At 43.3% G+C, this 20,115-nt stretch overlaps 1 protein-coding gene across 2 annotated transcripts in view; it reads right to left on the reverse strand.

Moving 5' to 3' along the window:
• atrn (attractin) overlaps window positions 1-20,115 on the reverse strand; it is a 138,617-nt gene that overhangs the window by 71,619 nt on the left and 46,883 nt on the right. The window contains exons 16-24 of one of the 2 annotated variants that reach the window (XM_084381620.1): window positions 19,083-19,302; window positions 17,282-17,467; window positions 14,567-14,812; window positions 13,208-13,345; window positions 11,473-11,566; window positions 10,037-10,089; window positions 8,879-8,973; window positions 6,453-6,531; window positions 5,084-5,238 (exon numbers count right to left, since the gene is read on the reverse strand). In XM_084381620.1, coding sequence (XP_084237746.1) covers window positions 5,084-5,238; window positions 6,453-6,531; window positions 8,879-8,973; window positions 10,037-10,089; window positions 11,473-11,566; window positions 13,208-13,345; window positions 14,567-14,812; window positions 17,282-17,467; window positions 19,083-19,302 — 1,266 coding nt within the window. Of the gene's footprint in view, window positions 1-5,083; window positions 5,242-6,452; window positions 6,532-8,878; window positions 8,974-10,036; window positions 10,090-11,472; window positions 11,567-13,207; window positions 13,346-14,566; window positions 14,813-17,281; window positions 17,468-19,082; window positions 19,303-20,115 lie in introns of both variants that reach the window. The other variant, XM_084381619.1, reaches the window with a different exon arrangement.

The raw sequence follows: 20,115 nt of genomic DNA on the forward strand, positions 1-20,115 counted from the left end.
TATTACTTCCTGTGCTCATGAATGTAAATAGGAGTTAGAAAATGAAAGGATTAAAGAAAGAACTAGTGGAGATTGTATGAAACTGTGAGTGGCAGGGACTCTTTTTAAGAGCAAAGCTTAGTATTATCAAAGAAAGCCTTGTCATCCGGTGTACTGAAACCCGGTTCACTTTGTGACAGCAGCCTAACAAAGACATCTATTTCTCTAGGTGATCAGAGACGCATAATGCTCTCGTCTGATGACAAAATAGTCCCCTTCAAGTACAAAACTTCCTCAACACGAGAGAAAATAAAATAGAAGCTTCAGCGTCGTGTCAACGCTGCATAACTCCATTTTGAGAAGTACAAGCAGGCCGTCTCGCTGAGAAGATGCGCGATAACAGTTATTGTAGCGGCTAATCTCGAGTGTCAGTCGTGTGCGGGTGCTTTGTCACCGAGAGGCAGGCTGACGGTGGCGGCGGGAGGCCCGGGCGATGCTCTCGTTACGTGCCCAGCAGAGGGTGACTCTTTAGGGGCCGCAAAGGATATCGCAGCAGGGCCCTGTCAGCCTGCCGCCGGGCATTAAGACTGGAAATATTCTGTCTTTAATGGCTTCTGACAGCAGCTTCAACCGTATTGGAGTTTTGAAGACAAGTGTCGTTATCGGTGCGAGGGGAGGGCTGCTCAACAGGTTGCTACAAAAAAAGACAGGACGGAAGGAGGATGAGTTTTAAATATGCGAGTGTGTGTGGGATACTTCCTGTGCATGTGTGCAGATGTTGTATTTCCTGGTGTGTCCCGTGTGTTGGGTTTGTGCCATTAAGGGGTAAAAAACAGGGAACAGAAGAAAACAGCAAGGAGGCCGATGACGATGTTACAGTGGTTCCTTTTTTAAACGTCTGACTTCAGTCGCTCCTTCAGACTCAACGTCGATTAAACGATGTTAGAGCAATGAGAAGTATCTTCGCATCAACTTCTTTAACAGAGAAGGGATTAAAAATGTGCGTGTTCACCTGGATGTCATGTTTCCATCACAGCTAACCCTTTCCTTACTGAAGACAACAGCCAGGTGTTAGTGGGTGCTAGCAGGTTTTTGGTCCAGTGTGAAAGGGGTACGCGATGTGCAGAAAGGTAACATTATACCTCATCTATACTGTTAGCATGTCGGCATACTGATGTTAGCATTTAGCTCAAAGCAGTAGCGTCAAAGTTCAGCTTCTCAGAGCTGCTTGGTTTAAGTTTGTTTGAAAAATAATAAGAAATAGGTTGATTATTGAACACATAAGTCAATGATATTAATTATGAAAGTAGTGCTTTCTAAATGAATGATTCTGAGGATAGTCTAGTTTTGTTTTGTGTCAACAGCTGCGTCTGTTTTTTTTAAAAATATTTATCTTCTTTGCTTATATTTAACATTTTAGAATCGTACTTATTGGATTACTTCGTATATTTGTATTCATTGTCTATATTTATCTATATGCATCGTGTCATTTTTAATTTTTAATTTGTTTGCAGCAAATTAAATCGACTGTTTAATAATAATAAGCGGCTGGCTGATTTGAGGTTGTACCCGCCACTGTCGCAAGCTGGCGAAATCACTCAGTCTCTGTTTCCCAACCTCTCTGTGATCCGTATCAAGACGCACCCATCAGGCAGCCATGCATGGCCCAGATAAACACTACACGAGTCCACACAGATATGCAGAGCGGGCCCAGCCAGCTGATAGCTACAGCTGCTGCTACTCCACAGCGGGGTATTAAATTGGAGGCTTTTCTAATCTCTACCATATCATGACATGTTCACTAAGGCACGGAACAGGAGATCACAGCTCTTTAATGTAATTAGTCTGGGATTTGCGTTTCATTACAAACATCATTAAATTCAGATCTATTCTTCATCGGGAAAGGGAAAAAAAAAGGGGGTGGGAGTGCTCCTCGCTGACTAATCTCGGTGCAATTGATTTTGCTTTGATGATCGGAGCTGCTCGATGGCGATGAAGTCATCGCAGAATTCAATTTGACCATTGTTAAAAGATCGCGTTTTTGGGTCGGTCAAAGTCATTAGCTGTAAGCTTTTTGTTCCGGCACTGCAACATCTGTGCTTTTCAGGAGTCCTGTACATTATATCTGGAGCACATTAGGTGGATAAGTTTTATAAAATGCCAAGAACTGAAGCTCAACTGTTCACATTTGGGGACAAAACAAATGTGTGCTGCTGATTTAGTGCAACAGATTGGGCGGTGACTGCAACAAGTGAAGTCAATGCAAATGACCGTAAGCAAAAACTTGCTCGCAAACTCTTCCCGACCACGTGAAAAGCAAACAGAGGCAACCTTGAGGTGGTGCGTTGGTGAGCAAGAGGAAGAGAGAGAGAGAGAGAGTGAGAGTGAGTGAGAGAGCTCTGTATGTGTTCACACTAAAGCAGAGAGAGAGCGAGAGAGAGCTTAGCTTGCACAGCCCACTCTGAATGCAGCATGTGTTTCAACTTAACATTCCACTTTGCCCTTGCTCTTTCTCGGCTGCTGTTTATGAACCGTTTTTCCGACACTCCGATCTCTGCCTGCCAACACTGGAGGACCAACCGCCTACGATTACAAACACACACACACAAACACACACACATCCGAATGCCACATTGCAGTACACCACTGAAGAAAAGGAGAGTAAGTAAAGGCAACAAAAGAAAAACGAAGCGCTGTTATTATGAAGAAGTAAGAAAAATGATTGTGAGACGAGGAGCGGTGGCAGGAAACGAGAAGAGAAACAAGTGGAAAATGTTACCTCGCTGACGAAGGTAAAGCTCCATGAGTGCAAGGATGAAAAATGACAAGGACAGGGGTGATCTTCTGTACAATCCCACCCTTCAAGACAGAAGGTGAGGTGGACCAGAGGAAGGCTGAGAGAGGGGGGGAAATGGCTCAGCTCTCTGTTCTGCTGTGGAGCCGCACTGGGGACCTCCTGAGGCTGGCTGGCAGCAGCTGGAGTTCTGAGGCTGAGAGAACTAAAAGCTCTCACAAGGCAGGACATGGAGGATGGAGGCAGGATTTTTCTCCTGTTTAGGAGGAGGGCAAAGGGGGGGAAGGAGCTTGCACGGGGCAACCAGTCAAATCACTTCCAGAGCTGCTCTGGGAGGCACACAGACGGGCAAGGCTGCACAGAGTGCACAAACAGCCGGGCCCAGAGCACCTCGAGCTCCTAAACCAATCACAGCTAATCCTGTCCGTGCATTCGTTTACTGCATCAAACTACATATTGATGCTGAGTTTATTCCATCCTTTATCATACCACAAAGACACCCATGTTCTAACTAGTGTACACGTATGTCAGTATATAAGTCATTGAGCGGCTTTGTTAAGAGCGATACATGTAGATACAAAGCTTTAAGGGGTATTTCTATGTCCTACTCCACCTCTGACCCTCTGCTCTGTGTCATCATACACTAGGAATATTATACTTTACTGCCTAATGTTCAGCCCCAGCATGCTGTATCAAGTATAGGAAGCAACAACACCATGTCATGGGACTCTTATATATGTTTGTCGTCACTTGAAAACGACTATGCGCCTCGCAAAACAAGCTAATGCAGTCTAAGACAACGGGCCAACAACGACTCCTTCTTTGCACCTGGCAACCGTAAACTGGCAACTGAGCACAGAATGCACACTGAGGACAAAGAGGACGACAGCACTGAACAGCTTGTTACACATTAAAAAGGCTGTTGTACTATGAAAAAATGGCCACGTACAGTAAGAGCTCTATTAAGGAGCAGTTTTCTCTTCACCAGCGGTTCATTGAGTGCAGCAGCGATTGTAGCCCGGCTGCAGAAAACTCACACCGCCAGCCACCAGGCGAGAGACAGAGCACCATTCAGGACTACATCGACACAAGTAGCCACATCAATGCCAGAGAAAAGCTCCCGTGCACCAAAAGCAGGAAACTTCTTTTCCCTCCCCACTGACCACATTTTACTGGTGACAGCCAACATTTACATTTCGCCATTTTTACCAGCCAGTTCTCTGGTTTATAGAGCGGAAAAGTAGCTTGTGAATGAGACGAGCTGACCGGTCACAGTGGAAACCGACCACAGCTTTGTTGCACTTTAATCCAAAAATCTGCGGGTGTACAGGCGTATGTGGAAGTGTTTCTTTGCACACGAGGCGAATATGGGATAACTCTGCACATGAAAGCACATCAGGAGACCAGACGTGTGGTACTTTGTAGAGGCTTTAATTTAAATGCATGAAAACATACATTTTCATCATAAGCAGTGCTTCCACAGGCCCTGAATATTCAGGACAGCGTGGCCTGTTTAAGTTTGTTCTACTTGAGTAAATCAGGATTTTATCTATTTCTATGCTCTTGCTGCTCATGCAGAAGGCTCACTCTAGTTACTTATGAAGCAACATGACTTGGATTAAGAGCAGCACTGGGTACAGTTTCAGGTTAGCAGGCCCATCTAGTGCGAGATTCATCTGCTGTAATAGTTTGAAACTTTTGTTAAGGTGCAGCAGGGAGGATAATGGATCTCGCATTTCTCCCTTTTTTGTGGTTACCTCGACTTCAGTCACAATTTATTCGCTTTAAAGTTTCCAGGAATCGCCATCATTTCTGCTTTTTCAGTCCTGTCAAAGCACAAAGCCTTTCATTTATATATATTCAAGGAATCTGTCAGCTTTCTTTCCACGGTTCAAAATATCAGTCAGTGGATGCTGACCCTTGAGTGTTATAACCGAATGTCTCCAAATTGATTTTTGTTTCTAAGGCGTAACAAAGACAGAGAATGAGTCGATCTTCTACTGCAGAGAAAATGTTGTGTGTGTGTGTGTGTGTAGTGCAGCCTAAGGTGTTAATTGTTAAACCGATGATTATGAATATTACTTAACAATTATAATATCTGCGGGATGTAGTTCAAAAGCAATATTCTGCACTTTGCCTCCCTTTTTCTCAAAATGTAAGCATGTGCTTTATTTTAGCGAAGCATACAATCACTGCAATCACTCACATCTAGCAAAGCTCGACTACAACTTTCAAATGTTTCTACCGAAGACATCTTATTTACTTGAAAAAGAACCAGTTGTATTTTTGTTTTGCCGCGCTGAAGCTAACCTGTATCTTAATGGGCCATGTGAAGTTGCTGACGTAGACGAAGAAGGTGATGTTCGGGCTGTTGCGGAAGTCGTAGTTCTCGTTAGAGAAGCTGTCTTTGAACTCCTTGATGTTGCTCCGAGAGACAATGGCGGTCTCTTCGCCGGTCTGGGTGCCTGCTAGATGCCAGAGAGGAGAAGAGACAAGAGGGACAGGAGGAAGGAGGAGGAAGATGCAGGTACACTTTTTATATATTTAAACACTAACAACATCTCTTTACAACATAAACTCAGAGGAGATGAACCTAAACAAGAACTTATAAATTAATAATTTTTCATCCATACGAGATGAACAAATCAAACATGACAGCACTCTCTGTATGCGATTATCCCATTTTTTAGGATACCAAACATATTCTCCAGCAAGTGTGAGTTCCTGAGCAGGCTGACGTCTGTGCATCCTCACCCACCCTCCTACATTTACAACAAACACAGGATCTGATCTAAATGTGTCTTTCCATATTAAACTGTGGCAAAGGCCTGTGGAGACACCTGGCAGTCGGAGGACAGAAGGTGGGTGAGCGCTGTCACCTGCTGTCACTTTATGTTTCACTGAATTAAAGGTCCCATTATTCAGCCCTTTTTTAGGCTCATATTTTTATTTTGGCTCTACTAGAAAACGCTAACACGCTTTACTGTTATTGTTTGACACTCTCCTCCTGAAGAGCCCAGTCTGCTCTGATTGGTCAGCTCTCACAGGCCTGAGCGGGCCACCGCCAACCACATTTCTGCATCAGCTCTGCCAGTGTTTTTGCAAACTCGGCCATGCTGAGGGGCAGCGACTGAAGTCAACCTTACAGAAGTCCTGCCGGCTCGTTTAAAAAGGTACAGTTTCTGAATACAGGCTGCGCACAAGGTGCATCCAAAAAGACACGACGGGAACTTTAAGTTGGCAACCTGACATTATGATAGAGCCACAACTGGTTGGTGTTCCTGAGTGTGACTTCCAGCACTCACCACAACTCACTATGCTGCTAGGCGTCCTTTAACTTAGGCCTTCTACTTATTGTTCCCCAATTTCTCTTTCCTTTTGTCTCTTTCACTGCCGCAGACTGCCTGAGTTTGAGGGTGGGCTGGGGATGATCTGTACCGCTGTCACTACTGTTACGAGACCATCTCACTCTGTTTAAGAATTTGTGCGGTGCTTGTAAAACCAATAAAAAAAGGGCTCAAGAAAAAAAGAAGGTCTATAAAACGTGAGAAATAGCCCAAGGTGACACCTTTAAATGTGCTTTTTTTCCAACTTTAAGTGATATAAAAGAAAGAAAAACCTGCAAATCCCTGCATGTTGAAAGCTAAATATCACGTAAGGTTTGTTTCTTGAGACGTACCGGTGAAGCTTGCGGCCCAGGTTATGTTCAGGTTGAAGTTCTTTGAGGCATTTATGAACATGTCGAGATCCCGGTTTGGCTGAGGAGACAGAGAACACACAGAAAACATGAAATCACCATCATCATTACACATTTATATGATCCCACATATCATATAAATGTGCAGCAGAGAGGGATGAACCCTGACCGAAATAAAAAAGAAAACAAGGCCACTCTGCTTTACTGTAAATGCAGAGCAGGGTTTTTTTATTTTTCACCGCCTCAAACCAGTTCTCAGCTGTTCAAACAGTTACTGTGTCGCAGACGAGAGCAAATTTGCTCGGCTAATGGAAGCTGAATTAGCAAAACAAACGTTTGGACGAGCGTCAACGATGAAAATGAGATGTATTAAAAATACTGTAAGTACAGTTGTAAACTCTTATCGGCTTTGATAGCATCGAGTCTGTTTAGATTAAGACGTAATTGATGTTTACACACTGATGACTGTTAATAGTCATTTAAACAGCTTTAGTGGAGATGAATAATTAAAGAGGCTTGACGAGGAACATACTAAATATTTTTAAATCGAAAGGCGCGTAATTATTTCTGCACACCTCTAGCAGACAAAAGGAAGCGGTTGGTGAAAAGCTTTGTCAGGGGGAAAAGACGCCATCTGGAATATCTAATCAGACCCTTGTGTTGCAGTTTGGGCTCCAGATGCTGCAGCCAGGTAAACAGCAACCGGACAAGCTTTCATTTGCTGTGAAAACATCTGTGCGGCTGACTGCGAGTTTACACTACAGCGTTACACTTCATTCTTCCTCTGTGTCAAACCAGGAGTCTTTGTTTATTCTCATTTATAATGCCGAGAGCGGTGCCAGTGTTATTTTCTTTACTATCATCTCATGCCTTTTTATTTTAACATTATTCTCGTGTTTATATGATTCTGTACAAGCTTTCTTTGGCTGTGCCCTGATTTAAACTGTTAGCTTGATATATTATATGTTTTTTAATTGTGTAGTTATACCTGATGTGTGCAAGCCCCCCCTTAAAATGAAATCTCAGTCTCAATGGGACTTTCTTAACTTAATAAAGTTACTATTATGATATAATCCCGCTAAGCAGTTTGCTGCTATGCTGCCTCTCTTCGTGTTAAATGGGTTGTTATCGAGCCAACAGCAGAAGCGCTCTCTTTATTACAGCTTTGGAATTAAAATCCTTCTCATTACTTTTGGAGATTTTAAAACAATATACTCTCAGCATTTATGAGTGCTGCTTCTAATAGTTCTCCTTAATGACTTGTGCGTATGTAAATTAAAGTCCTGTGAATTTCTATTCAATAGACTGAAGGAAGAAATGTGATTTCATGGGCTTAATCAGCCAGTAGCAACCTCTTGTCATCGTGCTGAACGTGGCCAGTTTCTCTCAGCTCATGAAAAGTTGACATTTGATAAGCAAGATATAATCATTCTCACATTTTAAGTCAATGCAAGAAAACTGTATTGATTTTAGTGTTTAAACAGACTTGCTCCTCAGCCTTTCTGCAAATAGATCATGAGATTACAGTGCTGCAGTAGATCCACCAGAGAAGCTTCAGGTCCCATTCTGCAAAACATCTTTAGTTCAGACAGCAGCAAAGTCCTGTAACTCACTACCTGATCACTTGAAATATGATGCAAACTTCATCATTGATAAGAGAGCGACCAGATCTGGTTTAGTTCAGCAACAGATCTGTAATCAAGCTTTATTGTATCTAGTTGTGCTCACTTCACAGTCTGCTCATTGGGCTACATGTTGCGCCCGGCGCAGAGCGGGGGACAGCGCAGCACAAGTGTCATTGCCAGTTTCCAACCAACGCAGGTGTCATTTTCACACCCGGCGCCCACGTTGTGTAAATGGCAAATGTGCTCGCGCCCACCTGTGCATCCCTGGACGTGTTGGTCTTAAAATGAGGTGCGGTCGGGCACATCGATGGCGCATTGCCATCTTTAGGCAGCAGAAATCGGCTGCGAATAGACCGAGTCCAAAGTCAAAGGCGCAGCAATTTAAAGGCTGCAGACAGTAAGATGCGCATACGTCAGGTTCACAGCACGAGTACACTCTGATTTTGTGATTACAGAGGCTGCTTTCACCCATTTTAAACATTTCCATGCAAGCACTAATGTCACTGTTACGAATGCCGTGGCACATTCAGGCAGCAAAACTAAAAGCTTCAGCTATAAACGTCACAGGACAGCGACATATTGAATGTTTTTCACATCGACTTTCTTATTATTACTTCTATGTATTTAAACTTTTTAAACTTTTTCTGAGAATACCTGAGGGGGGGAAAGAAAAACCTTAATCACTATCATCATCACCGTCATCTGGTGCTGACCGAACAATCGTTAATCCTAATAAAAGTGACAGCTGCTGTGGCGGTGGGGCGTTCACAGCCAGAGACATACCTCCTCAGGTGTGGCCACGAAGTTGATGGCGGTGTAGTAGCGGTCGTCTTCCTGCGACAGGCTGAAGGTGAACTGGTAGTCGATGAGAAGCGTGTCTGTTTGAAGCGATCGAGCCGGCGGTGTGGGTGTGGGAGAGCGTGGTGGGGATTACAAAGGAACAAGAAGAAGAAGAAGAACAGCTCGATTAGTTTAGTTTGAAAGTCACACAAGTACATGTTTTCAGAAAGGGCTCGGAGGCAGGAAATCATCCACAAGCCCCTTTCTTTTTTCGATTTTAAAACTCTATTGGCTTTCTGAAGATTTTAGTGTTGTGAGTTGTCTGTGTCTGCAGTGAAGGTCATGATAATGGAGGGTTTACATGGCTGTGGGCTAGCGTGCTGTAAATTATAGCTGGAGATCACTATGATAACACTACAGTATATGTAAGAAGTCAGTGAGTCATACATGAGGCAGCATCGACCAAATGATTTCCCCCCTGGGTTTCATTTGTGTCATCTCTTAAATCCATTATCCTTTCTCTTGCTGACTTTTTTGCCCTTTGGGATGTTAATGCAGGTCTACTGAGCATGCAAGTAGTCACTGTTGGGGGCTGTGTAACAGGTTAATGTCCGACGTTAGTGTCTCTGCAGATTAAGACATCACCACATGCGTCTATTGGCTCATACGTGATGACTGCACGTAGGAACGGTCAATAAAAAGGCTTACAAAACATTTGTCGACTCCACCGGGTCTGCCATTGTTTATCAGATCATAACATAATGAGGAATGAGTGCATAAGGACAGAATGATTATAGACTAAATGATCACAATAGCCAAAGGAAAGTCATGACAAGAGACCGATCTGCAGTCTGTGCGTGGCACAATGACTGTCACTGCTCCCTTACATTCTTCGACGATTCTCTTTCATCTGCCTTCGATTCCCTTCACCAAAGACTTGTTTAAAATAAAATAAAAAAAATACCCTGTTTCTCCTCTGGCTCTTACTTCTTTAAACATCAAACTACTTGAGAGCTACTTTGATTCAGAAGCCATGTAACTGTCTTGACATTGACCTGAACAAGCGAAAAAAAAAAAAAAGAGAACGGCCTCACAGTGGTTTCTTAAATGTGACCCGTCCCTGATATCTTCACTGAAGTTGGTAATTGGATTTTCACTTACAGTAGCATGTTCCTTTGAGGGGGTTGCCTTGGTAACGGTTCTCGACTTCGCACCTGGAAGAGGATGGAAGAACGGAAATGAGGAAGAACATGGTGGGGGGGAGGAAGCAAGAGGCGAAGAGAGGAAGACACAGAGGAAGAAAGGGTGATTCGATTGTTGGTAAAAGCAAAGCGGGAGGAAAACAATGCATCGCACAAGGAGCTGTGACAACACGCAGTCAGACTTGACCTTCACTCGGCTTGAAAACAGTGAAAAGAAAACAGAACAATGAAAAAAAGGTCTATTGAAGCCGACAGACATCACTAAAAGAAACACTTCTGATTTTTAAAAGAGAAAAATAGCTTCATTTTCGTGCTGATGACCAATTCGTGTCTGAAACTGTATCTCAAGGTTTTTAATGGGGTTTGGGAAGCCCTATGGTAATGAAGGCCAGGGTTAAGATGAGTGCTGCTAGCACTAATGAACAGCTGCTACAGAAGTGTGCCAATAAAAAAAGACATGTAGTGTGTACTGAGCCTTTTTCTTAAAAATCTCAACAGATTAACTCGTGGCTCTGCAGGTGTGTTTTATGAATTTAGTTTCTAAATATAATCCCTGAACTTCAAGTGGTTCAATATTTTTGCAAATTAAAAAAAACAGTTCTCGACTTTTTGAAAACATTTACAAATACAGATTTATATCAAGTTTCACATCTCTATGACTAAGAGCAACTTCCTCCAAAGCAAAGATGAGGTGCTGATGAGTTAATAGCTTTTCTGTTCTTACTTTAGTGCAGAACCACATTGACAGAGTTAGTAAATAAATCACCATGCTGCTGTTTTTAGACTAGTTATGGGATTGCTGCAGCAAATACTACGCAAAGTTTTCACCAAATTTGGTACATATCATACTTAAATGCAGCCAAACAAAACTCAAGTATTCATTTTTGATATCAGTCAGCGTTTGTAATTGGTTATCAAACTTTTGAGAGCGTGGCCTGATGCAATAAACAGGCTATAACGCTGCAATGCTACATCTGATGGGGTCCAAATTTGCTCACGGCAAATTTTCTAGTTCAGCAGTTGACTTCATAATTGTGTGCTCTACATAATCCAGTGCTTACTTGCTGTGCGAATGACAAACAACTCAAGTAAACAAGTTTTAGCAGCCTTGAGGCTTCTGCTGGTGTCAGTGACACCGACTGTCGACTGCCTTATAATTCCTGCGGCATCAGAAAGAAACTACCCGCAGTCACCAGTGGTTACAACTAGGTTTCTCTGGTCAAAACAAAAAGTAAAAGTCTAAATGACATTCTCCGACCCAGTATTTAACTGCAGGGGGCTAAGTTATAGAAAGTTAAAAAGTTTTCCTACAACTGCAGACAAAGCCTGAGTGGAGAAGAGAGTACATGTGAGAGTCAGGACAGAAGGAAACAGGATGGAGAAGATAACACTCACAGGTGGCAGCGATCTCCTTTAATGCCTTTAGTGGTGCAGAAGCACTTGCCGTTGCTCGGGTTGCACATGCTGGCGTGGCCGTTACACTTGCAGGCTGAACAAGAGACATGAAACATGAAAATAGTTTAATATTTAGGTGCCTCAGTTTTCATTTAATGACTGTTATCATTCTATATAACAAACATCTACAGATTATTGGTTGGTTTGATGGCAACTCTGCTTTCCTCTATGTTTCCTGCATCCTAGGATCCAGTCAGATGTTCCCGGTTAGCCTTACTAAACATCTGGGTCTGTTCCAGAGCCTTCCTACACCACCTGATGAAGCTAACCACCGGGTAGTAATCAGCTGATCGCTCTGCTCCTCTCTTAAAGGTCCAATTTGTAATAAAGTTGATTTGTGATTGTCACTCCCAACTTGTCAAATACTGACGCTTTGTGTTTCCCAACTCTGATGCATTGGGATTAAGGTCGGGTCGGGCCGGCTGCCACCCCAAAGCATCAGTATTCGACAAATTGGGAATCAGACTCTTCAAATAGGACCTTTAAAAGGTCGGTCTCCAGAGTGGATCACTCCAACTTTAAGAGTGTAGAAGACACACACACACAAGAAAGATCTAATAACACACAGTCTTTGCCCGTTGTACACTTGTGAACTACTCTCATGCTCAAACTTGGTCCAATAACAAAGAACTACTTGGGTTCAGCTCAGGCTAGCAGCCCACCCCCCTCTAGGTTTGCTCTTCATTGCTGACGTTGGCTTTGAACTCCCTCAGGAGGCCCCTGGAGCCATCATTTTCACACAGACCCCGGGAGTCCCAGACACTCTGAAATGCTGTTCACCACATGGGCACCAACAACAGTCAACCCTGTCTGCAGCACACAGCTGCATGAAAGGCAACGGTCCCTCTTTTTTCAGGGGAAAAAAAAAAAAAAAAAAACAAGAAGCGAAAGTTGTGTCCCCCATCCAGAAGTTTAGTTCTGAAGCTAAAATCTGTGCACATAGAGGTGAAACCAAACTTTAATGCTGCGTCTCCTACGCAAGCTTCGGGGTGACTTTCCACATCCCAAGAGACCGTTTCTGTGTCCGTTAACAGATGCAAAATGTCTATTAGGGGTTTGGTGATTGTGAGGACAGCTGGTGGAACAACAAGTCATATTATAATTTTATCCTTAAATTATATACATGTGTTATCTTGATTATTTCAAACCGATAGAGAGAATGCCCTGATTAGCTGTGACGTGTGCCCGTTAATGTCCCCTGAGGGGGAACTTCGCCGTATAACCAGGAGGCAGAAAAATAAGAAGCATAAACAATAAATGCACAACACTGACAGGATGAAGATATGCAGAGAGGCGGGCTTATTGATTGGCTGTCAGTGATGGAGACGTGAGTAAATATATATTCCAGAAGGACACCTGGAATTACAGCTCTGAAAACAGTAAAAAAAAAAAAAAAAAAATCACAGAACATGCAGTAAGATATCGGCGAGTTAAATTAAGCTGTCGAGGGACCCGGACGATTGATTGGTTGTCTGAATGACTGACTGTCAGTATTAGCCGGTGAGCAGAGTAAATCTGTAATATCCCACGGGGCCGCTTTACTGTGCACCCAGGAATCAAGAAAATGGCCGACATAAACCTGAACTGTAAAACACTGACAAGTTAAATGAAGCTGTGCGCAGGAGGACTGACTGGGTGATTTAGTGCAGGACTGAACCGCCCCGCGGATACTCACGCTGGCAGCTGCCCCCGTTGGTCGGATCTCCGTAGAAACCGGAGATGCAGCTCTCGCAGTGTCGGCCGGTTGTCAGGTCCTCGCACTTCTCACACACGCTCTCGTTGACACACTGGCTGTGGCCGTTACACTGACAGGCTGATAAAGAGTACAGAAAGCACACAATGGACAGAAAAAAAAAAAAAGTTCTGGTAAACAGCCCCAGGCCCAAACATGAATTAATTTGTTTGTTAATTTTTGCAAGTACACAAACTGAAGTGCAGTCAGCGATCTAAATGAGTCCTGAACTGCCCCGCCGGCTGCTTCATGTGACAAATAATGTTACTCTGATATCGTCTGTGCCCGCTGGGTTAATTTCTCAAGATCTGCTAAGCAGCTCTATCAAACTGAGAGAAGTCACAATAACCACCGAGGGGTCATTTCTGTTAGTTTAAGATTATAATGAACGAGAAAAACAATCCCTGTGAGTGGACAAACATTTTCAGGAGGATCTGTTTACTCGTCACAAAACAACATATTCAGCCCCAGAAAACGGTTGCATAATGTTTTTTCTTTGGCTCTGAAATTAAAAACAACAACTCTGGGTGGTTATGTCAGCTTGAGCTGCAGATTAATTTTGCCTTCATTAGAATCTCGACGTGTGGCGTTTGAAAGAGGGCACTGAGAAGACAGAGGGGGTCTCAATAAGTGGAGGATCCGGTGTGACCCAAACTTTAGACGGAGGGTAAATTCACACCTGTGGTTCAGTTCATTTGGACCGGAACAAGAGGAGCTCTGCACTGTTGTTACAAAAGAACCAAAGAACAGTAAACATGGATGTATACAGACTGTGTAACAGCCCAGCAGTTTTTACCTAATAATCAGGGCAGTGTTATATGGAAAGCAAATGATTTGCATAAATATATACATTATCCCTTCCTGAACAGATTTCACGATCAGCAGATGGATGAATTAATAGCTTAGCCATTAAATCATGCTATAAATCACATAGCACCTTTTCATAATCCTGTGGTTCTGCTCTGAGTGTGACAGCTTTGCTAACATGTGTCCAAACTAAGCGATCTCTGGAGGGAAACATACGCGAAAAATACTCAGCCTCTGATGCTTTGATGTTAATCTGTTTCATGCAAGGTTCCCCCCATAAAGTACCTCTTTGGAAAATCATTTTTAATTTTCAAAACAGAAAAGAAGTTCCTACAGAGCTATAAAAAAAAAAAAAAATATGATATCACCTCTGCACTTCCTATGTCAAGTAAACTGATCTCGATGTGAAAAATTGTTGTAATTCCCCTTTAAAGTATAAATGCACAAACATTTATACAATACATTAAAAGAAATTAAGGGTGAGTTCTTCCCTACCTGGGCAGTGGATGAAGGACCAGTTGTATTTGGCCTCGCCGGGGCACATGCTGGCATTGAGGGCCGGCTGAGGGCTGGCGGGGAGGCCGGGAAGGGTGGACGGGGCCGGGACCGAGGTCTGGAAGGGCCCGCGGTACGAGCCCTCGATGCACTGACCTTTGCCAGTATTACTGGGGTCGGTGCACCACCCGCAGCCCGGCTGATCCAGACACTGGCCGCATGTTCTGTAGCCGGAGCAGTTCTCCGCTGCAGCAAAACACAAATCACAGCAACAGAAATCATTACTGTGAAGTGTGATGTTTTTTATGCCTGTTGAGAGCTCATATTTTTTTTCTTTTCAAATCCACCTGTCATAAAAAGAGAGAGCAGTAAGTGTTTCCAGAACCTCTTACATTACAGGGAATGTTGACATTTTGGGAAATACGCCTTCTTTTCGAGGGTTAGATGAGCGGAGCCACGCCACTTTGGTCGTGCATTAATCACAAACCTGGAGCCAGGAGGCAACTAGCTTAGCTTAGCATACGAAAGAGTCGAACAGCTTGCCCGCCTCTCTCCCAAATGTTAAAACATACCTAACAGCAACTCGCACTAATTAACATGTTGTGTTCTGTTCGTTTAATCTGCTCACAAAGTGAAATGGCAAAACAACAGTTTCAGTCACACCTGTGTGGCAAATAAATGCCACGAAGACTTTTTCTTACATTTCTGTTTGTGCACGAATTAGAAAAACACACATGACATACATCGTGTCAATTAGTGAGCTTTAAATAGAGCCAGGCAGCCGTTTCCCCAGGCTTCAACTCTCTATACAGAAGCTAAGCTTTCTGCATCCCAGATTTAAGCTCCGTAGTTAAAGCATGAACAGTGTTGTGGACTTTCATTGTCTTATCTACAACCCCAAACCGAAGTTGGGATGTTGTGGTTCTTCTCACTTCGTGTGCTGCAGGCATAAACTTCATAACGAGTGAACATGATTAACAGAACATTTACAGAAAACAATGACGTTTATATATCTTGTCCTTGTATTGTATTCAACTTAATATACTGTAGGAGCTGCAAATCATTGTATTCTGTATTAAAGTTTAAAACAACATCCACAACATTTCTGGAAATCGGGGGCTGTATATCCCTGCAGAGAGAGAGTGTTGTTCTCAGTGGGGTTCCTTTGTGTGACTAAAGGTTTCAATTGCAATGTTAACAGACCCAAAAAATTAGTAAGTGTAAGTTTGTTGGTGGGCCTTTCTGAAACTTTAAATAAACAACACCTCAAACACCTCTACAGGGCTCAACAGTTACTTGAGCCGCTGGGTTCCCTCCACCTGCTCTCTATAGATATTTGCCTATATTTTAATTCCTAACTCTCCTCCACCTCAAGGGGTTTTCCTCTGCCCGTGGCTGTAATCAACAATTTGTACTTAATTGACCTGCCAGGTTAAATAAATGAAAATTGTTCTCCGCTGCGCCGTACAAAAAAAAAACCAAAGCACCAGCCAGAGAGCAAGTTATCAAACTACTAAACCAGATTATTAATCCCCATCTCATCTACTGCAGGGGCCACGCTTTAATGAGCTCGGCTAAATGAAGGTTAAAAAAAACAAACATTTAAAGATTATCTGCTCCAGGGAGCCACAGTTATTTAAAAATGTGCCTTTTAGGGTCTTTTTTCAAGTCTGATGAAGATCGCTACATATGCTAAAGTGGTTGAGCATTAACTGCAAGTGGAGCGTAATGTGAGCGAACCTCAGATTTATGCTTTTATTTGAGTTTTTTCCTCCTTTCATAGATTGGAGCTCATGAATCCTCGCCTGGCAGGGTGGGGAGTTATGCATGTAGCTGTCACAACTTAATCAGAGGTTTAAATAGTGCTGCAACATTTTCACGTGTCAGACAGAAAGTCGTTTTCTACGACGGCAACTGCAAATTTGTTCAGAATGAATGGGATAAGGAGCGGGGAGCTGGAATAAGAAGTGCGAGCAGAGATTTGTGCTCACTTAAACCTAAATGTTTTATTTGTAATCAATGGGTTTTTTCGACTTAAGAGAGAATTCAGGTCCTCTAAACGCAGTTGTTGTGTGACAGAACGGCTAAAACACAACAAAAGTTTACAGTTTTATGTGAAAACCAGTGTGATGTAAACAGCCCCTTAATCTTGTGATATCTAGTTGATGTATAATCGATTTGTATCATCTTGAATCTGTGTTCATTTTTTTTAACAGAGATGTCTCCTGCACAGGGACTACAGATACATTAGCTTATTGTTAGAAGCTGTCCTTGTCAAATAATCAAATAAATACAAATATTAAATGGTGACGGACGAACAGACGAAACCATCTCTTATACAATCTTTATTTGCTCTCAATCTCGTTAATCTTTTATTTAGAGTGTTTGGTTCAGTTTAAAAGGAGAAGCGTCACAACAGTTGTCCTCGTTTTTGAGAAACTCTGAACAACTTATTCCCAAAGTAATACCTAAGACCTCTACAGGCAGAAGGACAGCAGCCTGCTCTCATCAAATGTCCCGCCACAAGGTTTTTAAATAATTTCTTTTCACTTCGCCAGTCTTCACACTGAACACTGTTAGGAAAAGAGACTGAATGCCATATATTGGCTTTGTATTAAATAAAATGACTTCATTTTTGGACTCAATCTGTGGAGTGTTCTGCAGAATCACGATGATTGGCATGTTAAAGTAAATGAGGAGAACAAGATGTCTTACGTGGACAGGTGTTCATGGTGTACCACTCCATGCACTGTCCGAAGGGGAAGGAGGCCACGTAGGCGTTGGAGTCGACGCACTGCTTCATGTTGCTGCACCACATGCACTCGGAGCTGCTGCTGGTGCACTCGCTGCAGGTGGCTCTCATGGCGCACGGCGTCCGGCACTGCTTGGCGCTGTGGTTGGCTGAGGAACAAAATTTTCAACAAGTTCAGCTCAAGTGTCTTTCAGTGCGAATGTCTTCAGTTTGAGCATGAGCGTCTCAGTGGGAGTCAAAGCTCCTCTGGCTGAACTCTACTGGATTATGATTATATGTGGTGTTACTATATCGAGAGAGCAGAAAATAACTGATCCGCAAGGTTACAAAGTTTATCCTCAGATACTTTCAGATCGAGTTCATAAAGTCAGAAATCTGACGCCATCCAGCTGAAATTTTGAGGTAACATTTTTATGAAGCGGTAAAATAAACCTATAGTCTATTTGGAGTCTCGGAGGAGATCATCCTTCACCTTCCCTGCCTGTTTCAGACGTGACGTCCCTTGTAAACAGGGGTTCAACTGGGATTTGGGATTAGGCTCACCAGCCAAGGGCACTGGTAGATGAAACAATGCCCTGGCCAAGAATATTTTTTACTGGCCAAAACACATATTGGGTATGATTTTTTAATATTTAATTATTAAGAATTTCTTTACAAAGGATTCCAGAGGAACTCGGGGACCTGTAGCACAAGAGTAAGGTTGAGTTTGCTGATAACGTGATTGCAAGCAGCAAATTCTTAAAAAATGCTGGAGCGAAAGAACAAAAAAGCCACGACAGACGAAGGCTTACGTTTGTCAGTAATGGACAAGAAGAGAAAACAGAAACTTTCCTGTTCTAAACATCCTTAACTGCCATTCGAGTACAGATTTCAGAGATTTCAAGGTGCACCCAAATGCATCATGAAGTCCATGTCCCTGTGACCGTGTGCGTCAAACTCACGACAGCAGCGCCCGTAAATGACACAAAACACAGACTCTCAGCATAGCTTTTTATAAACATGCTGGTGCATAGTCAAAGTGGGCTGACGATGCATCTCGCTCGTGAAGGGGAGTGAGGAGGGAGGCCGATGTGCCATGCTGAGCTCCTGACAGACCCACCGCAATTTAATTCCTGCTTGTAAACTAGTCATGATTAGTTTACGTTAAAATTTAGGGACCGACCCTTTAACTTGAACTGCTCGTCTACAGTGACATAACTCTGGGATCGGGCCAGTAATGGCTTGATCAGACAGACACCGGGGACAAAAATGAGCATTGGACATTTGATTTTCTCACAGTCAAAAACATTAAATTCTGCATCTGTAAACTCACGGGAGGCCAGGACAGAAAAACACGTCAGAAGACATCCTGCTCCACGCTCTGTGATGCCACGGATGTTGACATTTTAACATTTTCAAAATCCCGATGTCTTTGACCCTCTCTGCCACATTACCTTTGCCATGAAAGACCGCAAGCTATGTATGATTGGTCTATGTTCAAAGTGTAGCCTGACATTTCTCTCAGAAGCTCATGGCAGGAATTTTAAGATGACCTGATCTGACTCAAAAGACATGTCGACATGTCCTTGATCCCAGCGTCAGATGTCTGCAATGTGAAAGCTTTGATGGGGAAAAATCACAGGATGTCATTACAATAATGTTAATTTCATAAGACAGCCATGCTATCTGATCAGAGTCTGGGCTTTAATGGCAATGTATTTACCTGACATTTCCTGCATACATTGGTATTGGCATACCTGGTTTTGACTCATTAAGTGAACCCACCTGGTCGTTCGCACAGGCTGCCGTTCACCGGGTTGATGCAGGTTTGTGCTTTCAGTCCGCTAGACGCCGGCTCGGCCAGGTAGCCGCAGAACCCGGCGTCGCTTGGCTCGCCAGGTAGCCACTGCAGAGTGGTGTTGGTGAAGGGCGACATGTCCTCCCAGCACCAGTAGGACACGTTGATCTTCCTGAGCCCCACCCAGGGCGTCACTGTGGCCTTATACTGCGGAAACACACACAAAAAAAGCGAGGATTTTACATATCGCTCTCTACTCTTACTCTTACTAATTTCTGCCACTACGGGTCTCTCTATCAAAGCAGAGGACGTTTGCTGAAGAGAGAGTCGGATGCAGAACATCAGATTCTGCTCTGATCCTGAACCATTTACCGATGAGAGGAGAGCTCAGAGATAAGTTTTTAACGATTATAAAGTGGATTTATCTTCACTGTTTATTCATCTTCTGTTTATCAACCTGACTGCAGCAGTGATCCGAGGAGGTGACCGCCATCGTCGGGTTTTATGTTCAGTAATGTCGACTGCTGACTGCAGCTGGAGGGCAAATGTACTTTACTTCATGAACGTAACATTACGGAGAGGAGAGGGGGAAAGGAAGAGAGAGAACCAGAAGCTCTGGTGAGTGCTGAGTTCAGTCAATGACGCCGCGGTCAAACGAGAAACACGACACAAATGGTGGTGGCGAACACACCATTGAACAACCACCGTTGCTGATTAAAAGTGGCATGACTCAGGCACAGATGTTCACAGACGAGGTCATGTTTTAGTTTTATTCGCTTTGAGTTTAGTCTCGTTCACTGACTTCCTTCCTCACAGACTCTGTCCCGGACGACAGGCGACCAACTGAAGCAAAAAAAACTGTCACCTTGAGTAAACGAGTGGATTTCTCTGGGATGTTGGAAACATTGTCAGAAATCTTCTTGTAAGATACAAAAAAGACCCATATTTCATTGGTTCTGACATGAATTCCCCCGGACTGACTGAGATAATAAAAGCAGCTTTACTTCACTTGACTTGGGA

The sequence above is a fragment of the Pagrus pagrus genome (genome assembly GCF_965226575.1).
Source record: "Pagrus pagrus genome assembly, chromosome: 18".
NCBI classification, from domain to species: Eukaryota; Metazoa; Chordata; class Actinopteri; order Spariformes; family Sparidae; genus Pagrus; species Pagrus pagrus.